The sequence below is a fragment of the Salvelinus fontinalis genome, chromosome 34 (genome assembly GCF_029448725.1).
Source record: "Salvelinus fontinalis isolate EN_2023a chromosome 34, ASM2944872v1, whole genome shotgun sequence".
Lineage (NCBI taxonomy): Eukaryota > Metazoa > Chordata > Actinopteri > Salmoniformes > Salmonidae > Salvelinus > Salvelinus fontinalis.
In genome coordinates this window covers 37,129,344-37,149,888 of record NC_074698.1, presented here as the reverse complement: position 1 = coordinate 37,149,888, position 20,545 = coordinate 37,129,344, and the positions used below count along the sequence as shown (strand labels likewise).

At 46.9% G+C, this 20,545-nt stretch overlaps 1 protein-coding gene across 3 annotated transcripts in view; it reads right to left on the bottom strand.

Annotated features, from left to right (window-relative positions):
- LOC129833807 (septin-9-like) overlaps positions 1–20,545 on the bottom strand; it is a 148,901-nt gene that overhangs the window by 103,425 nt on the left and 24,931 nt on the right. For 2 of the 3 annotated variants that reach the window (XM_055898613.1, XM_055898614.1), the window contains one exon: positions 17,419–17,490. In XM_055898613.1, coding sequence (XP_055754588.1) covers positions 17,419–17,490 — 72 coding nt within the window. Of the gene's footprint in view, positions 1–11,384; positions 11,489–17,418; positions 17,491–20,545 lie in introns of those variants that run through there. The other variant, XM_055898617.1, reaches the window with a different exon arrangement.

Genomic DNA, 20,545 nt, shown 5'->3' with positions numbered 1-20,545 from the left:
CTGTCAGAGCGGGAGTGTGTTAGTGTGTATGAGGGTACATCGTTTCTGTCAGAGCGGAAGTGTGTTAGTGTGTATGAGGGTACATCCTCTCTGTCAGAGCGGGAGTGTGTTAGTGTGTATGAGGGTACATCCTCTCTGTCGGAGCGGGAGTGTGTTAGTGTGTGTGAGGGTACATCCTCTCTGTCGGAGCGGGAGTGTGTTAGTGTGTGTGAGGGTACATCCTCTCTGTCGGAGCGGGAGTGTGTTAGTGTGTGTGAGGGTACATCCTCTCTGTCAGAGCGGGAGTGTGTTAGTGTGTGTGAGGGTACATCCTCTCTGTCAGAGCGGGAGTGTGTTAGTGTGTGTGAGGGTACATCCTCTCTGTCAGAGCGGGAGTGTGTTAGTGTGTGTGAGGGTACATCCTCTCTGTCAGAGCGGGAGTGTGTTAGTGTGTGTGAGGGTACATCCTCTCTGTCAGAGCGGGAGTGTGTTAGTGTGTATGAGGGTACATCGTTTCTGTCAGAGCGGAAGTGTGTTAGTGTGTATGAGGGTACATCCTCTCTGTCAGAGCGGGAGTGTGTTAGTGTGTATGAGGGTACATCCTCTCTGTCGGAGCGGGAGTGTGTTAGTGTGTGTGAGGGTACATCCTCTCTGTCGGAGCGGGAGTGTGTTAGTGTGTGTGAGGGTACATCCTCTCTGTCGGAGCGGGAGTGTGTTAGTGTGTGTGAGGGTACATCCTCTCTGTCAGAGCGGGAGTGTGTTAGTGTGTGTGAGGGTACATCCTCTCTGTCAGAGCGGGAGTGTGTTAGTGTGTGTGAGGGTACATCCTCTCTGTCAGAGCGGGAGTGTGTTAGTGTGTGTGAGGGTACATCCTCTCTGTCAGAGCGGGAGTGTGTTAGTGTGTGTGAGGGTACATCCTCTCTGTCAGAGCGGGAGTGTGTTAGTGTGTGTGATGGTACATCCTCTCTGTTGGAGCGGGAGTGTGTTAGTGTGTGTGAGGGTACATCCTTTCTGTCAGAGCGGGAGTGTGTTAGTGTGTGTGAGGGTACATCCTCTCTGTCAGAGCGGGAGTGTGTTAGTGTGTATGAGGGTACATCCTCTCTGTCAGAGCGGGAGTGTGTTAGTGTGTGTGAGGGTACATCCTCTCTGTCGGAGCGGGAGTGTGTTAGTGTGTGTGAGGGTACATCCTCTCTGTCGGAGCGGGAGTGTGTTAGTGTGTGTGAGGGTACATCCTTTCTGTCAGAGCGGGAGTGTGTTAGTGTGTGTGAGGGTACATCCTCTCTGTCGGAGCGGGAGTGTGTTAGTGTGTATGAGGGTACATCCTCTCTGTTAGAGCGGGAGTGTGTTAGTGTGTGTGAGGGTACATCCTCTCTGTCAGAGCGGGAGTGTGTTAGTGTGTATGAGGGTACATCCTCTCTGTCAGAGCGGGAGTGTGTTAGTGTGTGTGAGGGTACATCCTCTCTGTCAGAGCGGGAGTGTGTTAGTGTGTATGAGGGTACATCCTCTCTGTCAGAGCGGGAGTGTGTTAGTGTGTATGAGGGTACATCCTCTCTGTCGGAGCGGGAGTGTGTTAGTGTGTGTGAGGGTACATCCTCTCTGTCGGAGCGGGAGTGTGTTAGTGTGTGTGAGGGTACATCCTCTCTGTCGGAGCGGTAGTGTGTTAGTGTGTGTGTGTCGCTTGCGGCAAAGAGTCAAAGAAAGAATGATCAATTACTGTAGATGTTAGAAGATAGGAAGATAGAAGGTACAGCTAAAACTTTACAGTCAAGCTATTTTTTTTATTTTTAACATTTCAAAAAAACCTAATTATAATATAACACATAATACATATTGCAAAAATGTACTTTAGTACACTAATGACAGAATGTGCAATATGTATTATGTATGTGACTATATGAGAAGTGTACAATGTTTATGACAAGGGTGCAATGTACGTATTATGTTGGGTATGTCATGACCAGTGTCTATTTTCTATACAGCAGTACTGTGTGTCTGAGACAATTTCCCCCTCGGCACATTAAAGTTCATCCTATCCTAATGAACATCAGTTACTTCCTGTTGCATGCATTGTTCTGGATTAGTAACATCCTGAGTGAGTACGACCTCAGCATTCAAAACCCTCTTCTTTCTATATTTACAACCTGTTTCCACTGAAAAGAGATGAAGTTGAATTTAACAAGGACTATCTTGTCCAGCAGTGAGACTATATTTCAGAATAGGAGTGTAGCTGATCATCTCTGAGTGTGTTGTTTTCTCAGTGGAAACCTGACAACACCAATAAACAGTGAAGTTAATGGCTCAAACTGGCTCAAAGTAACAACAGCAGCATTCTTCCTGCAGAGACACACACACACACACACACACACACACACACACACACACACACACACACACACACACACACACACACACACACACACACACACACACACAGAGAGCTCTATCGGTAATGAGACACTTCCTCCACCAGATGTCAGTGTTGTATCTATAAAACTAGGGCTGTGGCACCAACAGTGACAGAAGTTGTGGCCCAATAGTGAGATGTGTAACTTGATAGCCATGGAGACATGTGGAGAATCCCTCTGCAGACCTTCTGGCTGTGACACACCCTCCTCCACACCTACTCTTCTGCCACATGTATCACATTCCCTGGCACACTGGCACACACACACACACACACACACACACACACACACACACACACACACACACACACACACACACACACACACACACACACACACACACACACACACACACACACACACACACACACACACACACACACACACACACACACACACACACACACACACACACCACAACTCCTAACACATGCTCCAAGCCCACCATGGGGCTGGAACACAGCCACTCCGGTCCCCATCCCCTGCAGGCAGCAGCTGACAGAGAGGGCTGTCTTTACTAACAGGATGATATGGATCACATGTCTATCATGGTTGTTGTGCTGCCAAACATAACCACACAAATACAATGCCATGTGGGATTTAAAGGAGAAATCATTTGGTGTTGTTATGTGTCCTGTACAGGTTATGACAGTACCATACACAATTTAGCAGACACTTTTATCCTCTTACAGTCATGCATTCATTTTTCATATGGGTGGCCCCCCACGGGAATCAAACCCACAAGCCTTTGCCTTGCAAGCACCATACACTAACAACTATGTCACACAGGAGTGCAACAGAATACTGTAAAGTCTGGCGCTGGTCCCTTGGGTCATTAAGGGCCAGCACAGATACAGCTGAGGTCTATTAACCTTCTCACTGAACCCCTGGGTTACATTACCCCCTCAGGTGGCTCTCTGTACCAGTGGGTACTGACCATGACCTGACCATCCCACCCCAACCCTCCCTCTAACCCACTGACCTGACCATCCCAACCCTCCCTCTAACCCACTGACCTGACCATCCAACCCCAACCCTCCCTCTAACCTACTGACCTGACCTGACCATCCCAACCCTCACTCCAACCTACTGACCTGACCATCCCAACCCTCCCTCTAACCCACTGACCTGACCTGACCATCCCAACCCTCCCTCTAACCCACTGACCTGACCATCCCAACCCTTCCTCTAACCCACTGACCTGACCTGACCATCCCAACCCTCACTCCAACCTACTGACCTGACCATCCCAACCCTCCCTCTAACCCACTGACCTGGCCTGACCATCCCAACCCTCCCTCTAACCTACTGACCTGGCCTGACCATCCCAACCCTCCCTCTAACTTACTGACCTGACCTGACCTGACCATCCCAACCCTCCTTCTAACCCACTGACCTGGCCTGACCATCCCAACCCTGACTCTAACCCACTGACCTGGCCTGACCATCCCAACCCTCCCTCTAACCTACTGACCTGACCATCCCAACCCTCCCTCCAACCCTCTAACCTACTGACCTGACCTGACCATCCCAGCGTTCCCTCTAACCTACTGACCTGACCATCCCAACCCTCCCTCCAACCCACTGACCTGACCTGACCATCCCAACTTTCCCTCTAACCTACTGACCTGACCATCCCAACTTTCCCTCTAACCTACTGACCTGACCTGGCCACCCCAACCCTCCCTCTAACCCACTGACCTGACCATCCCAACCCTTCCTCTAACCTACTGACCTGACCTGACCATCCCAACCCTCCCTCTAACCTACTGACCTGACCTGACCATCCCAACCCTCCCTCTAACCTACTGACCTGACCTGACCATCCCAACTTTCCCTCTAACCTACTGACCTGACCTGACCACCCCAACCCTCCCTCTAACCCACTGACCTGACCATCCCAACCCTCCCTCTAACCTACTGACCTGACCTGACCATCCCAACCCTCCCTCTAACCTACTGACCTGACCTGACCATCCCACCCCTCCCTCTAACCTACTGACCTGACCTGACCATCCCAACCCTCCCTCTAACCTACTGACCTGACCTGACCACCCCAACCCTCCCTCTAACCTACTGACCTGACCTGACCATCCCTCCCTCTAACCTACTGACCTGACCTGACCACCCCAACCCTCCCTCTAACTTACTGACCATCCCAACCCTCCCTCCAACCCACTGACCTGACCTGACCACCCCAACCCTCCCTCCCTCCCTCCAACCTACTGACCTGACCTGACCATCCCATCCCAACCCTCCCTCTAACCCACTGACCTGACCATCCCAACCCTCCCTCTAACCCACTGACCTGACCATCCCAACCCTCCCTCTAACCTACTGACCTGACCATCCCAACCCTCCCTCTAACCCACTGACCTGACCAACCCAACCCTCACTCCAACCTACTGACCTGACCATCCCAACCCTCCCTCTAACCTACTGACCTGACCTGACCATCCCAACCCTCCCTCTAACCCACTGACCTGACCTGACCATCCCACCCCTCCCTCTAACCTACTGACCTGACCACCCCAACCCTCACTCCAACCCACTGACCTGACCACCCCAACCCTCCCTCTAACCCACTGACCTGACCATCCCAACCCTCACTCTAACCCACTGACCTGACCATCCCAACCCTCCCTCTAACCCACTGACCTGACCATCCCAACCCTCCCTCTAACCCACTGACCTGACCATCCCAACCCTCACTCTAACCTACTGACCTGACCATCCCAACCCTCCCTCTAACCCACTGACCTGACCACCCCAATCCTCCCTCTAACCTACTGACCTGACCATTCCAACCCTCACTCTAACCTACTGACCTGACCATCCCAACCCTCCCTCTAACCCACTGACCTGACCTGACCATCCCAACCCTCCCTCTAACCTACTGACCTGACCTGACCATCCCAACCCTCCCTCTAACCTATTGCCTGACCTGACCACCCCAACCCTCCCTCTAACTTACTGACCTGACCTGACCATCCCAACCCTCCCTCTAACTTACTTACCATCCCAACCCTCCCTCCAACCCACTGACCTGACCTGACCATCCCAACCCTCCCTCTAACCTACTGTCCTGACCTGACCACCCCAACCCTCCCTCTAACCTACTGACCTGACCTGACCATCCCAACCCTCCCTCTAACCTACTGACCTGACCTGACCATCCCAACCCTCCCTCTAACCTACTGTCCTGACCTGACCACCCCAACCCTCCCTCTAACCTACTGACCTGACCTGACCATCCCAACCCTCCCTCTAACCTACTGACCTGACCTGACCATCCCACCCCAAACCCTCACTCTAACCTACTGACCTGACCATCCCAACCCTCCCTCTAACCTACTGACCTGACCATCCCAACCCTCCCTCTAACCTACTGACCTGACCACCCCAACCCTCACTCTAACCCAAAGGGTGAGGCGATGTCGTTCCTAAGTACTGATCTGAAGTCAGTTTTGCTTTAACGTGTCCCTGATGTTTGGTGACATATTGAAACTACAGTGAGCTGATCCTAGAACAGAAAAGATTAGTCAAATACCACTTTGATCCCGAGGCTTGAAAAATGGTCAATGGGAGTGTACTGTACAGTGCATTAAGGAAGTTATTCAGACAGCCTTCCCTTTTTCCACATTTTGTTATGTTACACGTTCCTCATCAAATAAAAAATGTACAGTAAACATTACACTTACAAAAGAATAAAGACATTTCAAATGTCATATTATGTACATATATACAGTGTTGTAATGATGTGCAAATAGTTAAAGTATGAAAGGGAAAATAAACATAAATATTTTTCTCTCTGTCTCTCTCTGTCTCTCTCTCTTTCTGATCACACCTCACACACACCGCTGTGTATGTACTCTGGACTCCACTTGTTGGTTACCGTGGCGCTACAGCGCTCTGTTTACATGGCAACCCATATTAATCAGGTCTACAGTACATGTCTGAGGCTGCTGCTGCAGAGAGGGGGAGGGATAATGGAGGGGAGGAAGAGGAAGACATAGGTGTGCCAGTTCTCTACCACAATGTAAACACATGGTTCCCATGCCAATAAAGCCACTTGAATTTCATTGAAAGAGAGAGAGAGAGCAAGATATATATACATAAAAGAGAAAGAGAGAGAGAGAAAGAGAGAGAGAGAGAGAGATAGAGAGGAAATCACAAACATGGTTTTGATAGGAAAGGCTAGGGGTGAGAGTTCATCCTGTAGTGAGCTTGTGAGTCGCAGCCCAGCATTACTATGACTAATGGCATCAGCAGCTTTTAGAAACAGAACCAGACCGGTCCACTCCCTACAGTACAGAATAGAACCAGACCGGTCTACTCCCTACAGTACAGAATAGAACCAGACCGGTCCACTCCCTACAGTACAGAATAGAACCAGACCGGTCCACTCCCTACAGTACAGAATAGAACCAGACCAGTCTACTCCCTACAGTACAGAATAGAACCAGACCAGTCTACTCCCTACAGTACAGAATAGAACCAGACCGGTCTACTCCCTACAGTACAGAATAGAACCAGACCAGTCTACTCCCTACAGTACAGAATAGAACCAGACCGGTCCACTCCCTACAGTACAGAATAGAACCAGACCGGTCCACTCCCTACAGTACAGAATAGAACCAGACCGGTCTACTCCCTACAGTACAGAATAGAACCAGACCAGTCTACTCCCTACAGTACAGAATAGAACCAGACCGGTCTACTCCCTACAGTACAGAATAGAACCAGACCAGTCTACTTCCTACAGTACAGAATAGAACCAGACCGGTCCACTCCCTACAGTACAGAATAGAACCAGACCAGTCTACTCCCTACAGTACATAATAGAACCAGACCAGTCTACTCCCTACAGTACAGAATAGAACCAGACCAGTCTACTTCCTACAGTACAGAATAGAACCAGACCAGTCTACTTCCTACAGTACAGAATAGAACCAGACCAGTCTACTCCCTACAGTGCAGAATAGGACCAGACCAGTCTACTCCCTACAGTACTGAACAGAACCAGACCGGTCCACTCCCTACAGTACAGACTAGAACCAGACCGGTCCACTCCCTACAGTACAGAATAGAACCAGACCGGTCCACTCCCTACAGTACAGAACAGAACGAGACAGGTCTACTCCCTACAGTACAGAATAGAACCAGACCGGTCCACTCCCTACAGTACAGAATAGGAACTGTGATTATTGAGCTTATATGTGTGAGTGTGTGGAATACAGAGTAAAATAGGCCAATTGGGCGCTATAGAATGTCAAGACCTGACTCAGTCAGCCACGCCCTGTGGGTTTAACATGGCACATTCACTCACACACACAGGCACGCAAGCACACGCACACACACACATACATACATACAAGCAGCTGTGGTCACAGCTGTCCTTAAGCAAATGCATAGCAAGAGGTTAGGGCTTTACAAAGGAAACTTTAATCACAAACACCTGTTGGAAAGAGGTGCCCTCATACAGTGTACAGTCACACAAAGCCTTGGTAGTGGGTACTGGGTGCATGGTATTATGGTGTGTGGACATGAGTGTGTGTGTGTGTGTGTGTGCAACGTGTGTGCGATTGCATGTGTGTGTCTGTCTAGGCAGCCCCCTCACACATGGGGATGGATTGACTCAGTAAATAGACAGAGCAGCTGTCCTCCATCAGGAATAGATCTTTCTCTTTCTTTCTTTCTTTCTTTCTTTCTTTCTTTCTGTATCTTCTCCTTTCGTCGTCCTCCATCTCTCTCTCTCTTCAATAATACTATCTTTATCATGTTAACATGTTAGCATTATAATCACAAACCCCAATCAGCTTCACAGCAGCTACACAGCCATGTCTCCATGGTAACCCAGGCAAAACACCAGGCACAGAGTACAAGGAAGTATCTCTGACAAGTTTCATCCAATAACACGAGCCGAAATCTGCCTAGGCAGAGATACTGTAGAATGGACAGATACTCAGCTACAGACCAGTGTGTCAGTCTGTCCCCTTTAAAAACACCAGAGACCCCAGAGTTGCGCCAACTACTGCTCTGAGCTTCTCTTGTTACACACGATCCATCATCATTGAAAGAAATGGGCAAAAGCCAGTGTAATGGAAAACAACAGTTTTACCACAGTTCCTCCACAGAGGAGAGTGCCTGAAATTCAACACCGCCACCTTGTGGTGATAAGCGATACTGCACTGGAAAACCACTTTTGGATACCATCCAGTCCAACCCAAACAGCATTAAGGTTATATTTAAGCAGCAAACCAAAGAGCAAAATATCTCTAACATATTCCAAGACGTTATGCAGTGTAACAACAGAGTTCATATTGTTGTGTGTTCTCTATGGATACTGTAGTAAGATGATATAGTAGCCTGCTCTATTGAGAGGGAAGTGACTGGGAGAGCTTAAGGGAGAGCTTTTTTAATAACATGTTTTACATATTTTTATTTATTCAACTAGGCAAGTCAGTTAAGAACAAATTCTTATTTACAATGACAACCTAGGAACAGTGTGTTAACTGCCTTGTTCAGGGGAAGAATAACAGGTTTTTTATCTTGTCACCTTGGGGATTTGATCTAGAAACCTTTCAGTTACTGGCCCAACACTCGAACCACTAGGCTACCTGCCACCCCAAGGTTAGGGGATGGCTGGAGGCTGTTCAGTAGAGGTTAAAGGATGGCTGGAGGCTGTTCATTAGAGATTAGGGGATGGCTGGAGGCTGTTCAGTAGAGGTTAAAGGATGGCTGGAGGCTGTTCAGTAGAGGTTAGGGGATGGCTGGAGAGGGTTCAGTAGAGGTTAGGGGATGGCTGGCGGCTGTTCAGTAGAGATTAGGGGATGGCTGGAGGCTGTTCAGTAGAGGTTAGGGGATGGCTGGAGGTTGTTCATTAGAGGTTAAGGGATGGCTGGAGGCTGTTCAGTAGAGGTTAAGGGATGGCTGGAGGCTGTTCATTAGAGGTTAGGGGATGGCTGGAGGCTGTTCATTAGAGGTTAGGAGATGGCTGGAGGCTGTTCATTAGAGGTTAGGGGATGGCTGGAGGCTGTTCAGTAGAGGTTAGGGGATGGCTGGAGGTTGCTCATTAGAGGTTAGGGGATGGCTGGCGGCTGTTCAGTAGAGGTTAAGGGATGGCTGGAGGCTGTTCATTAGAGGTTAAGGGATGGCTGGAGGCTGTTCAGTAGAGGTTAGGGGATGGCTGGAGGCTGTTCATTAGAGGTTAAGGGATGGCTGGAGGTTGCTCATTAGAGGTTAGGGGATGGCTGGAGGCTGTTCAGTAGAGGTTAAGGGATGGCTGGAGGCTGTTCAGTAGAGGTTAAGGGATGGCTGGAGGCTGTTCATTAGAGGTTAGGGGATGGCTGGAGGCTGTTCATTAGAGGTTAGGAGATGGCTGGAGGCTGTTCATTAGAGGTTAGGGGATGGCTGGAGGCTGTTCAGTAGAGGTTAGGGGATGGCTGGAGGTTGCTCATTAGAGGTTAGGGGATGGCTGGCGGCTGTTCAGTAGAGGTTAAGGGATGGCTGGAGGCTGTTCATTAGAGGTTAAGGGATGGCTGGAGGCTGTTCAGTAGAGGTTAGGGGATGGCTGGAGGCTGTTCATTAGAGGTTAAGGGATGGCTGGAGGTTGCTCATTAGAGGTTAGGGGATGGCTGGAGGCTGTTCAGTAGAGGTTAAGGGATGGTTGGCGGCTGTTCAGTAGAGGTTAGGGGATGGCTGGAGGCTGTTCAGTAGAGGTTAGGAGATGGCTGGAGGCTGTTCATTAGAGATTAGGGGATGGCTGGAGAGGGTTCATTAGAGGTTAGGGTGCGCGTATACACACACACAAACACACACACACTCCTGCAGAAGCCATTACAGCTCCCAGAAGGAAGCACCTGGAAACGGGGGCCTCGTTGGTGATCTCACCCTGGTCCAGGCTTCATCCCAAATGGCACCATATTCCCAATATAGTGCACTACTTTTGACCAGGGCTCATAGGGCACTATATAGGGAATAGGGTGCCATTTGGGACGCTAGCCCACACTTTAAACAGTAGGTGCTACAAGACAAGGAAGGGCACTTGTCTGCCCTACAGTTACAGACATTCTCTGTTTTCCACTCCAGCATTTAGAGTTGTTACAATACTCCACAAACACTCACAAAAGCACCATTAAGGGGCGGACGGTGTTTCTCCACGGATGATTTTAACATACACGTACACACACATCCACATACACGTACACACACATCCACATACACGCATTCACTGACAAACTGAAGCCTAATGCGTTCTCTATGGACACCGATGACAGATGCACTTTATGAGGAAAATCACATCAACTTCAGGAATCAGAACTATTTGGAAAAAGTGAGAATAGTGTGGAAAAACCTTCCCCCTGCCAATAGAGAGTATCTCTACCCACACTGACGGTCGCTCGCCACCGGAGCCACGGGGGACAAAAGTAGTACTGTTCAAACATCACTTTTCCTGTTTGCACACAACAGACGAACATGAGAGGAGGACTGCAGACCTACAGATGGAAATTAGCTTCATAGCAAGCTTTAACACATTTACATTGATGTGAACACTGAACTGTTGATTCGTATGCACTGTCCCTGTCAAGCTAATTCAATGAACCAATAGATAACTGAGTAAGTAAGTCACCCAGAGAAAGAGAAAGAATCAAGGAGCCGTACAGCTCTGTCCCACTTTCCTGGCTGTCACCCAGATTAGATGACTCTGTGCCGGTCAGTCTCACACATGAAATCCTAGCTACTGTAACTCATCGACCAGACAGCCAGAGAGAGAGAGAGAGAGAGAGAAAGAGAAAGACAGACACATGGCAAAGGACAGGTCCTAAAACCCTCTACGCTGTATCTGCAAACTGCAGCTTAGCTAAAGCCTTAAAACCAGAAAATACAGAGAAAAAAATACCCAAACTCCGGATGTTACAATAGATAGTTGGCTGAAGAGCTGAAAAGTACTATTCCCCTGTGATGAGAGTCCAGTTTGGCTGAGTTCCTGTGTGTTACCTGAGAATTTGTCCCCCTCCATATCCAGATCACTCCCTCCACAGCCTCATGAAGTGTCTGCTTTATCCTCTCTCCTTCTGGACTTCCCCTTCCCCCCCCTTGCTAGCTCGCTCACGCCCTCTCTTCCTCTCTTTTCCTCTCCCCCAGTCTTTCCCTCCCTCCCTCCCCTGCTTGTCTGTCTTTCCCTCTCTCTCTCTTTCTCTTCCTCTGTCTCTCTCTCTCTCTCTCTCTCTCTCCACTGTTAGATTTTTCAGTCTGTTCTGCTAATGAATGCGTCCAGAATTACGGCATGCCCATGTGCTGATCATATGGAGCTCTTGTTATTCTTTCTTTTCATTCCCACCCTCCATTCCCCCTCTTCTTCTCTCTCCCCCACTCACTCTCTATCTCTCTCTCTCTGTTTCTCTGTTTCTTTCTTTCCTTCTTTCTCTGCCTTGCCATAAGACTGTAGCTGCATTGTATCTTGGAAACAGAAACCCTGAATGACCATGTGATGTGAGCTCCTTAGAGTTAGCCTAAAATAACCCTCTCCTCTCCATGGCCCCAATAACCCACTGTCGGATAGACCCGTCTGTACAGCAACAGAGACCATAGAGTCTTGGCATGTCTATCTATGCAGAGATAACAATATGGGTTTTATAAACTGGGTGGTTCGAGCCCTGAAAGCTTATTGGCTGACAGACGTGGTATATTAGACCGTATACCACGGGTATGACAAAACATTTATTTTTACTTCTCTAATTAAGTTGGTAACCAGTTTATGATAGCAATAAGGCACCTCAGGGGTTTGTGGTATATGGTCAATATACCACGGCTAAGGTTTGTATACAGACACTCCGCGTTGCGTCGTGCGTAAGAGCAGCTCTTAGCCATGGTATATTTGCCATATACCACACCCCCTCTGGCCTTATTGCTTAAGTATGCTGTATCACTACTGTACAATGGAAAAACTATATGAAACAGAAGCGGGGTAGTCTCTCTCTCTCTCTCTCTCTCTCTCTCTCTCTCTCTCTCTCTCTCTCTCTCTCTCTCTCTCTCTCTCTCTCTCTCTCTCTCTCTCTCTCTCTCTCTCTCTCTCTCTCTCTCTCTCTCTCTCTCTCTCTCTCTCTCTCTCTCTCTCTCTCTCTCTCTCTCTATATATATATATATATATATATATATATATAAAAGGTGCTTGACATCCATCCACCTCTTTGTTCAGGAAACACAGGTGAACCCTAACCTTTGGCACGTCCCTCACACTTGCCTGGGGGTCATTTGGCGAGTGTCAGTGTGTGTGAGGGAGAGATCAAACACACCCAGGTGTTAAATAAAACAACTATCAGGCTGCAGTGTTGCCCAATGCAACCCCCACCTTCCAAAATGCAGCAAGGAGTGAGTGTGGGGGGTGTAGTCAGGGTCACTTAGACCAGGGCTGTCTAAAGCGTTGCGCAACAAGAGAGGACAGTGGACCAGAGTTTGGGCCGAAGTGCCTATCAAAACACAATAGTAATCTGAATCACAGATCAACTAGCAGCTTCACTATGAATGGCTGATATAGTTACTGAACTACATGATCTAGATCACAGGCTGTCCCAAATAGCACCTTGTTTCCTATGTACACTAGTGCCTTACTTTTGACCAGGGCCAATAGGTAAAAAGGCGCCATTTGGGACACAGGCACAGTGAACACAATGGAGTGAGCCATGCTAGTAACACAGTGTGACTGCTTCTTCCCCTATAGAGATCAGTCTCCTGACTACTAACTGAACACAATCACCCAGAGGGCATGGCCATGGACAATACAGCCACTGTCTGAGACACTATTCAAACACTAGAGATAGACTTCTACCAGTCCTGTGTGTGTCTGTCTGTCTGTGTCTGTCTGTGTGTGTTTGTGTGTGTGTGCATTGGTGTGTTTTTGGTTTTACTATCCTTGTGGGGACCAGAAGACCTCACAAGAATAGTTAAACAAGGACATTTTGCCGGTCCCCTCAAGGAAAAAGCTTTTTTAGGCTTAGGGGTTAGTGTTAGGGTTACAATTAGGGTAGGCTAAGGGTTAGGGTTAGAATTAGGGTTAGGCTAAGGGTTAGGGGTTAGGGGTTAGGGAAAATAAGATTTTAATTCCTTAAGATTACCGTACAACAGCACTCTCCTCCTAAGGCCCATCTACCTCCTGTCTGCTCATAACTCAGCCCCACCAGGAGAGGCTTTGTGTGGGGCATCTCCCTCTACTTCCCAACCCACCCAGCCCCCTCCCTCACATCCGGGCACAGGGCACACACCCCCTGCCAGCCTCCATAGTCCCCCCCCCCCACCCCACCCTGCTCCCCTGCTCTGACACACATGCCCTGCAGAGACAGCATCAGGGGTGTCATCCTGACAGGATGGGTCTCATTCACACCCCTAAACACTTCCCATAACCCAGTCCGCATGTCTATCTGTTAGCTCTGCCTCTCACACACACACACACCTGAGAACACAAACACACATAAACACACACACACACACTGCTAATAGTACAAATTCCTGTGTATATCCCTATAACCCTGTCTGTCAGTGTGTGTATCATAGCCTGTCTGTTAGCCTACATAGTACAGTATCTGGCTGCCTCATTGCCTGTCAGATTCCTGTGGCTTGAGTGCACATCCTGCAAGGACATGTGCTCATACACAGTCTGTGTGTGTGTCCCTCTCCCCAACTCGGTGCTCCAGGCGCTACTCCCCCCCGTCTCTCTGAATTGCTGATGCTGCAGAAGGAGTTTGCTCTTCCCACTGAGAGGAGGAGGCCTCAGTGGTGAGCCACAGCCACAGCCTGCAACCTCATGCCAGCGCTTGGCAGTTACCCACACACGTGCACACACACACACATGAACACACACACATGAAGACACGCACACACACCCACCTACGCACAGACATGCACACACACACAGTAGTAGTACTAAATAGTGAGTGCTTATAAAGTTTTCGATCATTATCTTAATCTATCTCACTGTCGTAACCATGCTATTTCAATCTTTCTCACTGAAACCCAGTGCTCACAGTCAGTATCTAAATAATATGTGTGAAATGCTTGATATTGTATGTGATGTAAACAGAGAGGTCTACTTTCTTTGGGATCTGAATAGTGACTGGTTTTCATCAAGCTGTCCGCTCAAGAGGAAGCTTCTCACTGTAACCAGTGCCTGTAATCTGGTTCAGGTTATTAATCAACCTACCAGGGTGTTTACAAACACTACAGGAACAAGATCATCCACATGTATCGATCACATTTGTACTAATACTGTACAACTTCGTTCTAAAGCTGTATCCGTACCCATTGGATGCAGTGATCACGATATAGTGGCTATATCCAGGAAAGCCAAAGTTCCAAAAGCTGGGCCTAAAATAGTGTATGAGAGATCATACAAAAGATTTTGCTGTGACTCTTATGTGGATGTTAAAAATATTTGTTGGGCTGATGTCTTTAATAGGGAGCATCCAGATGCTGCACTTCATGAATTTATGAAATTGCTTCTTCTAGTTATTGATAAACATGCACTTGTTAAGAAACTGACTGTTAGAAGTGTTAGGGCTCCATGGATTGATGAGGAAACTGTATGGTTGAAAGAGATGAGGCAAAAGGAGTGGCTGATAAGTCTGACTTCACATCTGACTGGCTGACTTACTTCAAACTGAGAAATTATGTGACTAAACTCAACAAAAAGAAAAAGAAACTGTTTTATGAAGCCAAGATTAATGATATAAAGAAACTTTAAATGAAACTATGGGCAGAAAGACAAATTCAACTCTATCTTTCATCGAATCAGATGGCTTTTTCATCACAAAACCATTTAATATTGCCAAATATTTTTATGATTACTTCATTGTCAAAGTGGACAAACTTAGGCAGGAAATGCCAACAACGAACAGTGAGCCATCGTATTCATGCATAAAAAAAAACAAATAATGAAAGAAAAGCATTGCAAGTTTAAAATTGTAAAGTTAGTGTGGGAGAGGTGGAAAAATGATTGTTATCGATCAATAATGACCAACCTCCTGTCATTGACAACTTAGATGGAAAGCTACTGAGCTATCTGTCATATCTTTAATCTGAGCCTAGAGGAAAGTCTTTGTCCTCAGGCCTGGAGGGAAGCCAAAGTCATTCAGCTACCCAAGAGTGGTAAAGCGGCTTTTACTGGTTCTAACAGCAGACCTATCAGCTTGCTGCCAGCTCTTAGCAAACTGTTAGAAAAAATGGTGTTTGACCAAATACAATGCTATTTCTCTGTAAACAAATTAACAACAGACTTTCAGCATACTTATAGAGAGGGGCACTCAACATGTACTCCACTGACACAAATGACTGATGATTGATTTAAATAAATTGATAATAAGAAGATTGTTGGAGCTGTACTGTTAGATTTCAGTGCAGCCTTTGATATTATTGACCATAACCTTTTGTTGAAAAAATGTTATGGCTTTTCAACCTCAGCCATATAGTGGATTGAGAGCTATCTATCTAATAGAACCCAAAGGGTTTTCTTTAATGGAAGCTTCTCTAATGTCAAACATGCAACGTGTGGTGTACCACAGGGCAGCTCTCTAGGCCCTCTACTCTTTTCCAATGACCTGCCACTGGCATTAAACAAAGCATGCGTGTCCATGTATGCTGATGATTCAACCATATACTCATCAGCAACCACAGCTAATTAAGTCACTGAAACTCTTAACAAAGAATTGCAGTCTGTTTTGGAATGGGTGGCCAGTAATAAACTGGTCCTGAACATCTCTAAAACTAAGAGCATTGTATTTCGTACAAATTATTCCCTAAGTTCTAGACCTCGGCTGAATCTGGTAATGAATGGTGTGACTGTTGAACAAGTTGAGGAGACTAAATTACTTGGCATTTCCTTAGATTGTAAACTGCCATGGTCAAAACATATAGATTCAATGGTTGTAAAGCTGGGGAGAGGTCTGTCCATAATAAAGAGACGCTATGCTTTTTTGACACCACACTACAAAAAGCAAGTCCTGCAGGCTCTAGTTTTGTCATCTCTTAAATATTGTCCAGACGTGTGGTCCAGTGCTGCAAGGAAAGACCTAGTTAAGCTGCAGCTGGCCCAGAACAGAGCGACACGTCTTGCTCTTCATTGTAATCATAGTATAAATACTATGCATGCAAGTCTCTCTTGGCTAAGAGTTGAAGAGAGACTAACTGCATCACTTCTTTTTAAAAGAAACATTCATGTGTTGAAAATCCCGAATTGTTTGCAAAGTCAATTTATACACAACTCTGACACACACACTTACTCCACCAGACATGCCACCAGGGGTCTTTTCACAGTCCCCAAATCCAGAACAAATTCAAGAAAACGTACATTATTGTATAGAGCCATTACTGCATGGAACTCTGTCCCATCTCATATTGCTCAAATACACAGCAAACCTGGTTTCAAAAAATAGATAAAGCAACATCTCATGGAACAACGCCTCTGTGTATGTATTGCTATGTGTGCTTCAAAACCATTTTTTGATGTAGTTCTGTTCTTGTCTATTAATGTTCTGTATTATGTCATGTTTCATGTTTTGTGTGGACCGCAGGAAGAGTAGCTGCTGCTTTTGCAACAGCTAATGGGGATGCTAATAAAATACCAAATATCTCAATCTCTCTCCATCTCACCCTCACTGTGACTCTCTCCATCTCACCCTCACTGTGTCTCTCTCCTCTCTCAAGGGGAATATTTGTGATTCCTTCCTACCTGTTCACTGTAACATATCGCTCCATCTGTGCTGCAGGACCTGTTTCGTGGCTCACTTCTCAGAAACCCTGATAAAGTCTGATTGCTGACAGAATACAGTTAGTTACAGTCACTAAATCCAATGAAAAGTGTGAAGGGCAGTCTACAGTGCCTTGTCAACCCGCACTTCACCAATTCAGCTGTGCATTTTGCTCAGCCCACAACATGAACTCAGTAGCATTAATCAAAGTCCTTGTGTTGAGGCCAACAGATGTATGTAAGTAATAATGTGTGTGTATGGTGGATGCCTCAGATAGAAACAGTATGACTTACTGGGACTGGTGATGGCAGAAGAACCTTCTCTGTCTGTCCTCCTCAGTCTCCCACTGGTGGACCTGGCAATACCTGTCACACAGAGGAAGATAGAGAGAGAGAGGAGGGAGGGCGATCAATAAAGGTCATCCATTCTATGTTGCATAATACCATTATAACATAACACTACATATGCCTGCAAGTTAACAACACTAAAACCCACATGGCTGATAACCTGACAACAGAGAACCCAGTGACAGCCATCACAGATCCTAGGTGACACTGAGCAGCTCTGGAATCACTGGAATGTCTTTCGGGCGTTCCACTACGGCTTTCCATACAATGCTGACTGGGAGCTGCCTATTCCATTACAGATCAATACAGGGTCTGTTCTGTTGTGCTCTGTTCTGTACTGATCATTCCTTATTCCAGGCCAAGAGAGTTGAGGTGTTGGAGTGTGTGTGTGTGTGTGTGTGTGTGTGTGTGTGTGTGTGTGTGTGTGTGTGTGTGTGTGTGTGTGTGTGTGTGTGTGTGTGTGTGTGTGTGTGTGTGTGTGTGTGTGTGTGTGTGTGTGTGTGTGTGTGTGTGTGTGTGTGTGTGTGTGTGTGTCTCCAACCTGTGGTTACTGAGTCAACTGACCCATCCTGTTCTGGCTCCTCCTCTTATTGAGACACTTCCTTTCTCAGTTCTGTCCTGTATGACATCGTTCACCATCATGACCAAGAGATGTGGATTCCTCTCTGAAGTGTCACCAGTGTTTTTAAAGAGACATAGACAGCTGAGGGAGAGGAAGGAAGTCTAAAGGGGTTCTGACTGTATGTTACTGAATACTGTGGGAGGAGGAGCCTGCAAGACGTACGTGTGTGTGTGTGTGTGTGTGTGTGTGTGTGTGTGTGTGTGTGTGTGTGTGTGTGTGTGTGTGTGTGTGTGTGTGTGTGTGTGTGTGTGTGTGTGTGTGTGTGTGCGTGTGTGCGTGCGTGTGTGTGTGTGTGCGTGCGTGTGCGAGTTATAAGATAAAGGATGCCCGACAGACAGAAGAGCACCCAAGACACATGCGTAACATGTGAGCTCATCTCTCTCCCTGTTACATACAGTACCTATAATCCATTAACTTCTCTAGGATAGGGGGCAGCATTTTCACGTTTGGATGAAAAGTGTGCCCAGAGTAAACCGCCTCCTACTCAGTCCCACATGCTAATATATGCATATTATTAGTAGTATTGGATAGAAAACACTCTGACGTTTCTAAAACTGTTTGAATCATGTCTGTGACTATAACAGAACTTATTTGGCAGGCAAAACCCCAAGGACAAACCATTCAGAATCTATTTTTGAGGTCCCTCTCTTTTCAATGGGTTTTCATTGGGAATCCAGATTTCTAAGGGACCTTCCTGCAGTTCCTATCGCTTCCACTGGATGTCAACAGTCTTTAGAAATTGGTTGAGGTTTTTCCTTTGAGAAATTAAGAAGTAGCCATGTTCAGAATGAGGCTCCAGTGAAGTGTACTGTTTGTTAGAGGCGCGTGACCAGAAAGCATGCTACACATTGTTTTCCTCCGGTATTGAACACAAATCATCCCGTCTTCAATTTTATTGATTATTTACGTAAAAAAATACCTAAAGTTGTATTACAAAAGTAGTTTGAAATGTTTGGAAAACACTTACAGGTAACTTTTGAGATATTTGTAGTCACGTTGTGCAAGTTGGAACCGGTGTTTTTCTGGATCAAACGCGCTAAATAAATGGACATTTTGGATGTATATGGACGGAATTAATCGAACAAAAGGACCATTTGTGATGTTTATGGGACATATTGGAGTGCTAACAGAAGAAGCTCGTCAAAGTAAGGCATGAATTATATCTTTATTTCTGCGTTTTGTGTCGCGCCTGGAAGGTTGAAATATGATGGTCTGTGATTGTTAGCTGGGGTGCTATCCTCAGATAATAGCATTGTTTGCTTTCGCCGTAAAGCCTTTTTGAAATCTGACACGTTGGCTGGATTCACAACAAGTGTAGCTTTAATTTGGTATATTGAATATGTGATTTCATGAGAGTTTAATTTTTATAGTAATTTATTTGAATTTGGCGCTCTGCATTTTTACTGGATGTTGGCCAATTGGTACGCTACCGTCCCACATATCCCAGAGAGGTTAAAGCACAGCTCTCTCTCACACACAAATTGATGGTTTGGACATCCTAGGCATACTTGATAAGATGACAGGGCATGTACGTCTTTGGTTGTAAGACAGAAGAGAAGAGAGGGTCTGTCTGTTAAGTCTTTCTCAATGTCTGTGTGTGAGAGAGCAAAGAGAAATTAGGAAAAAAACTACCATCCACTGGATCCCACAGACTGCCGTTTGCTCTGGAATTTGTCTCTGTGGCCACAGAAAGCAATGCCTGGCTCTCCCAGACTGACCGACATCAGAGAAACCAACAGTCCAGTAACTTCAGAGCAGCAGTAGCAGCACAGCCACGCTCTAATTCCTCCTCCTACTGACCAAACAACAGACCGGCCAGAGAGAGGCTACCAGACCAGACCAGCTGAGCCCAGAGCCAACACACTCATTCACTCCTCCTGCCAGATAGATACAACTAACATTCAGAGACCCAGTGAAGCTACCAGTACCAGACCAGACCAGCTAAACCCAGAGAAAACACCCTCACTCAGCTAACCAGACCCCGGTAACATTGTACTGAAGCAGGGTTGGATGAGAGCTCGACAGAGCGACTACTCTCCCCTGCCACTCACCAAACGTGCCTCTCCTCCCTGCTCCTCTAGATCACAAATGGCCCAGTCACCATAGCAACAGTAGCAACAGGTCTGTTTTTTCAGGGAGGCGGTGGTAGTGTTGTAACAGGAGGATAAAACTATGTGGCACACACACACACACACACACACACACACACACACACACACACACACACACACACACACACACACCTCTGCTAGCTCAGACAACTGCTTATTTATTTACTGTAATCCCTCACTTAGACTGAGTTTGCTTCCCAAATGGCACCCTATTCCCTATATAGCCATTAGGGTCCTGGTCAAAAGTAGTGCACTACAAAGGGAATATGGGTGCCTTTTGAGACGTATCACAGATTGACTCACCATTCACTGTCACTGTAAGTAATGGCGATGAATGATT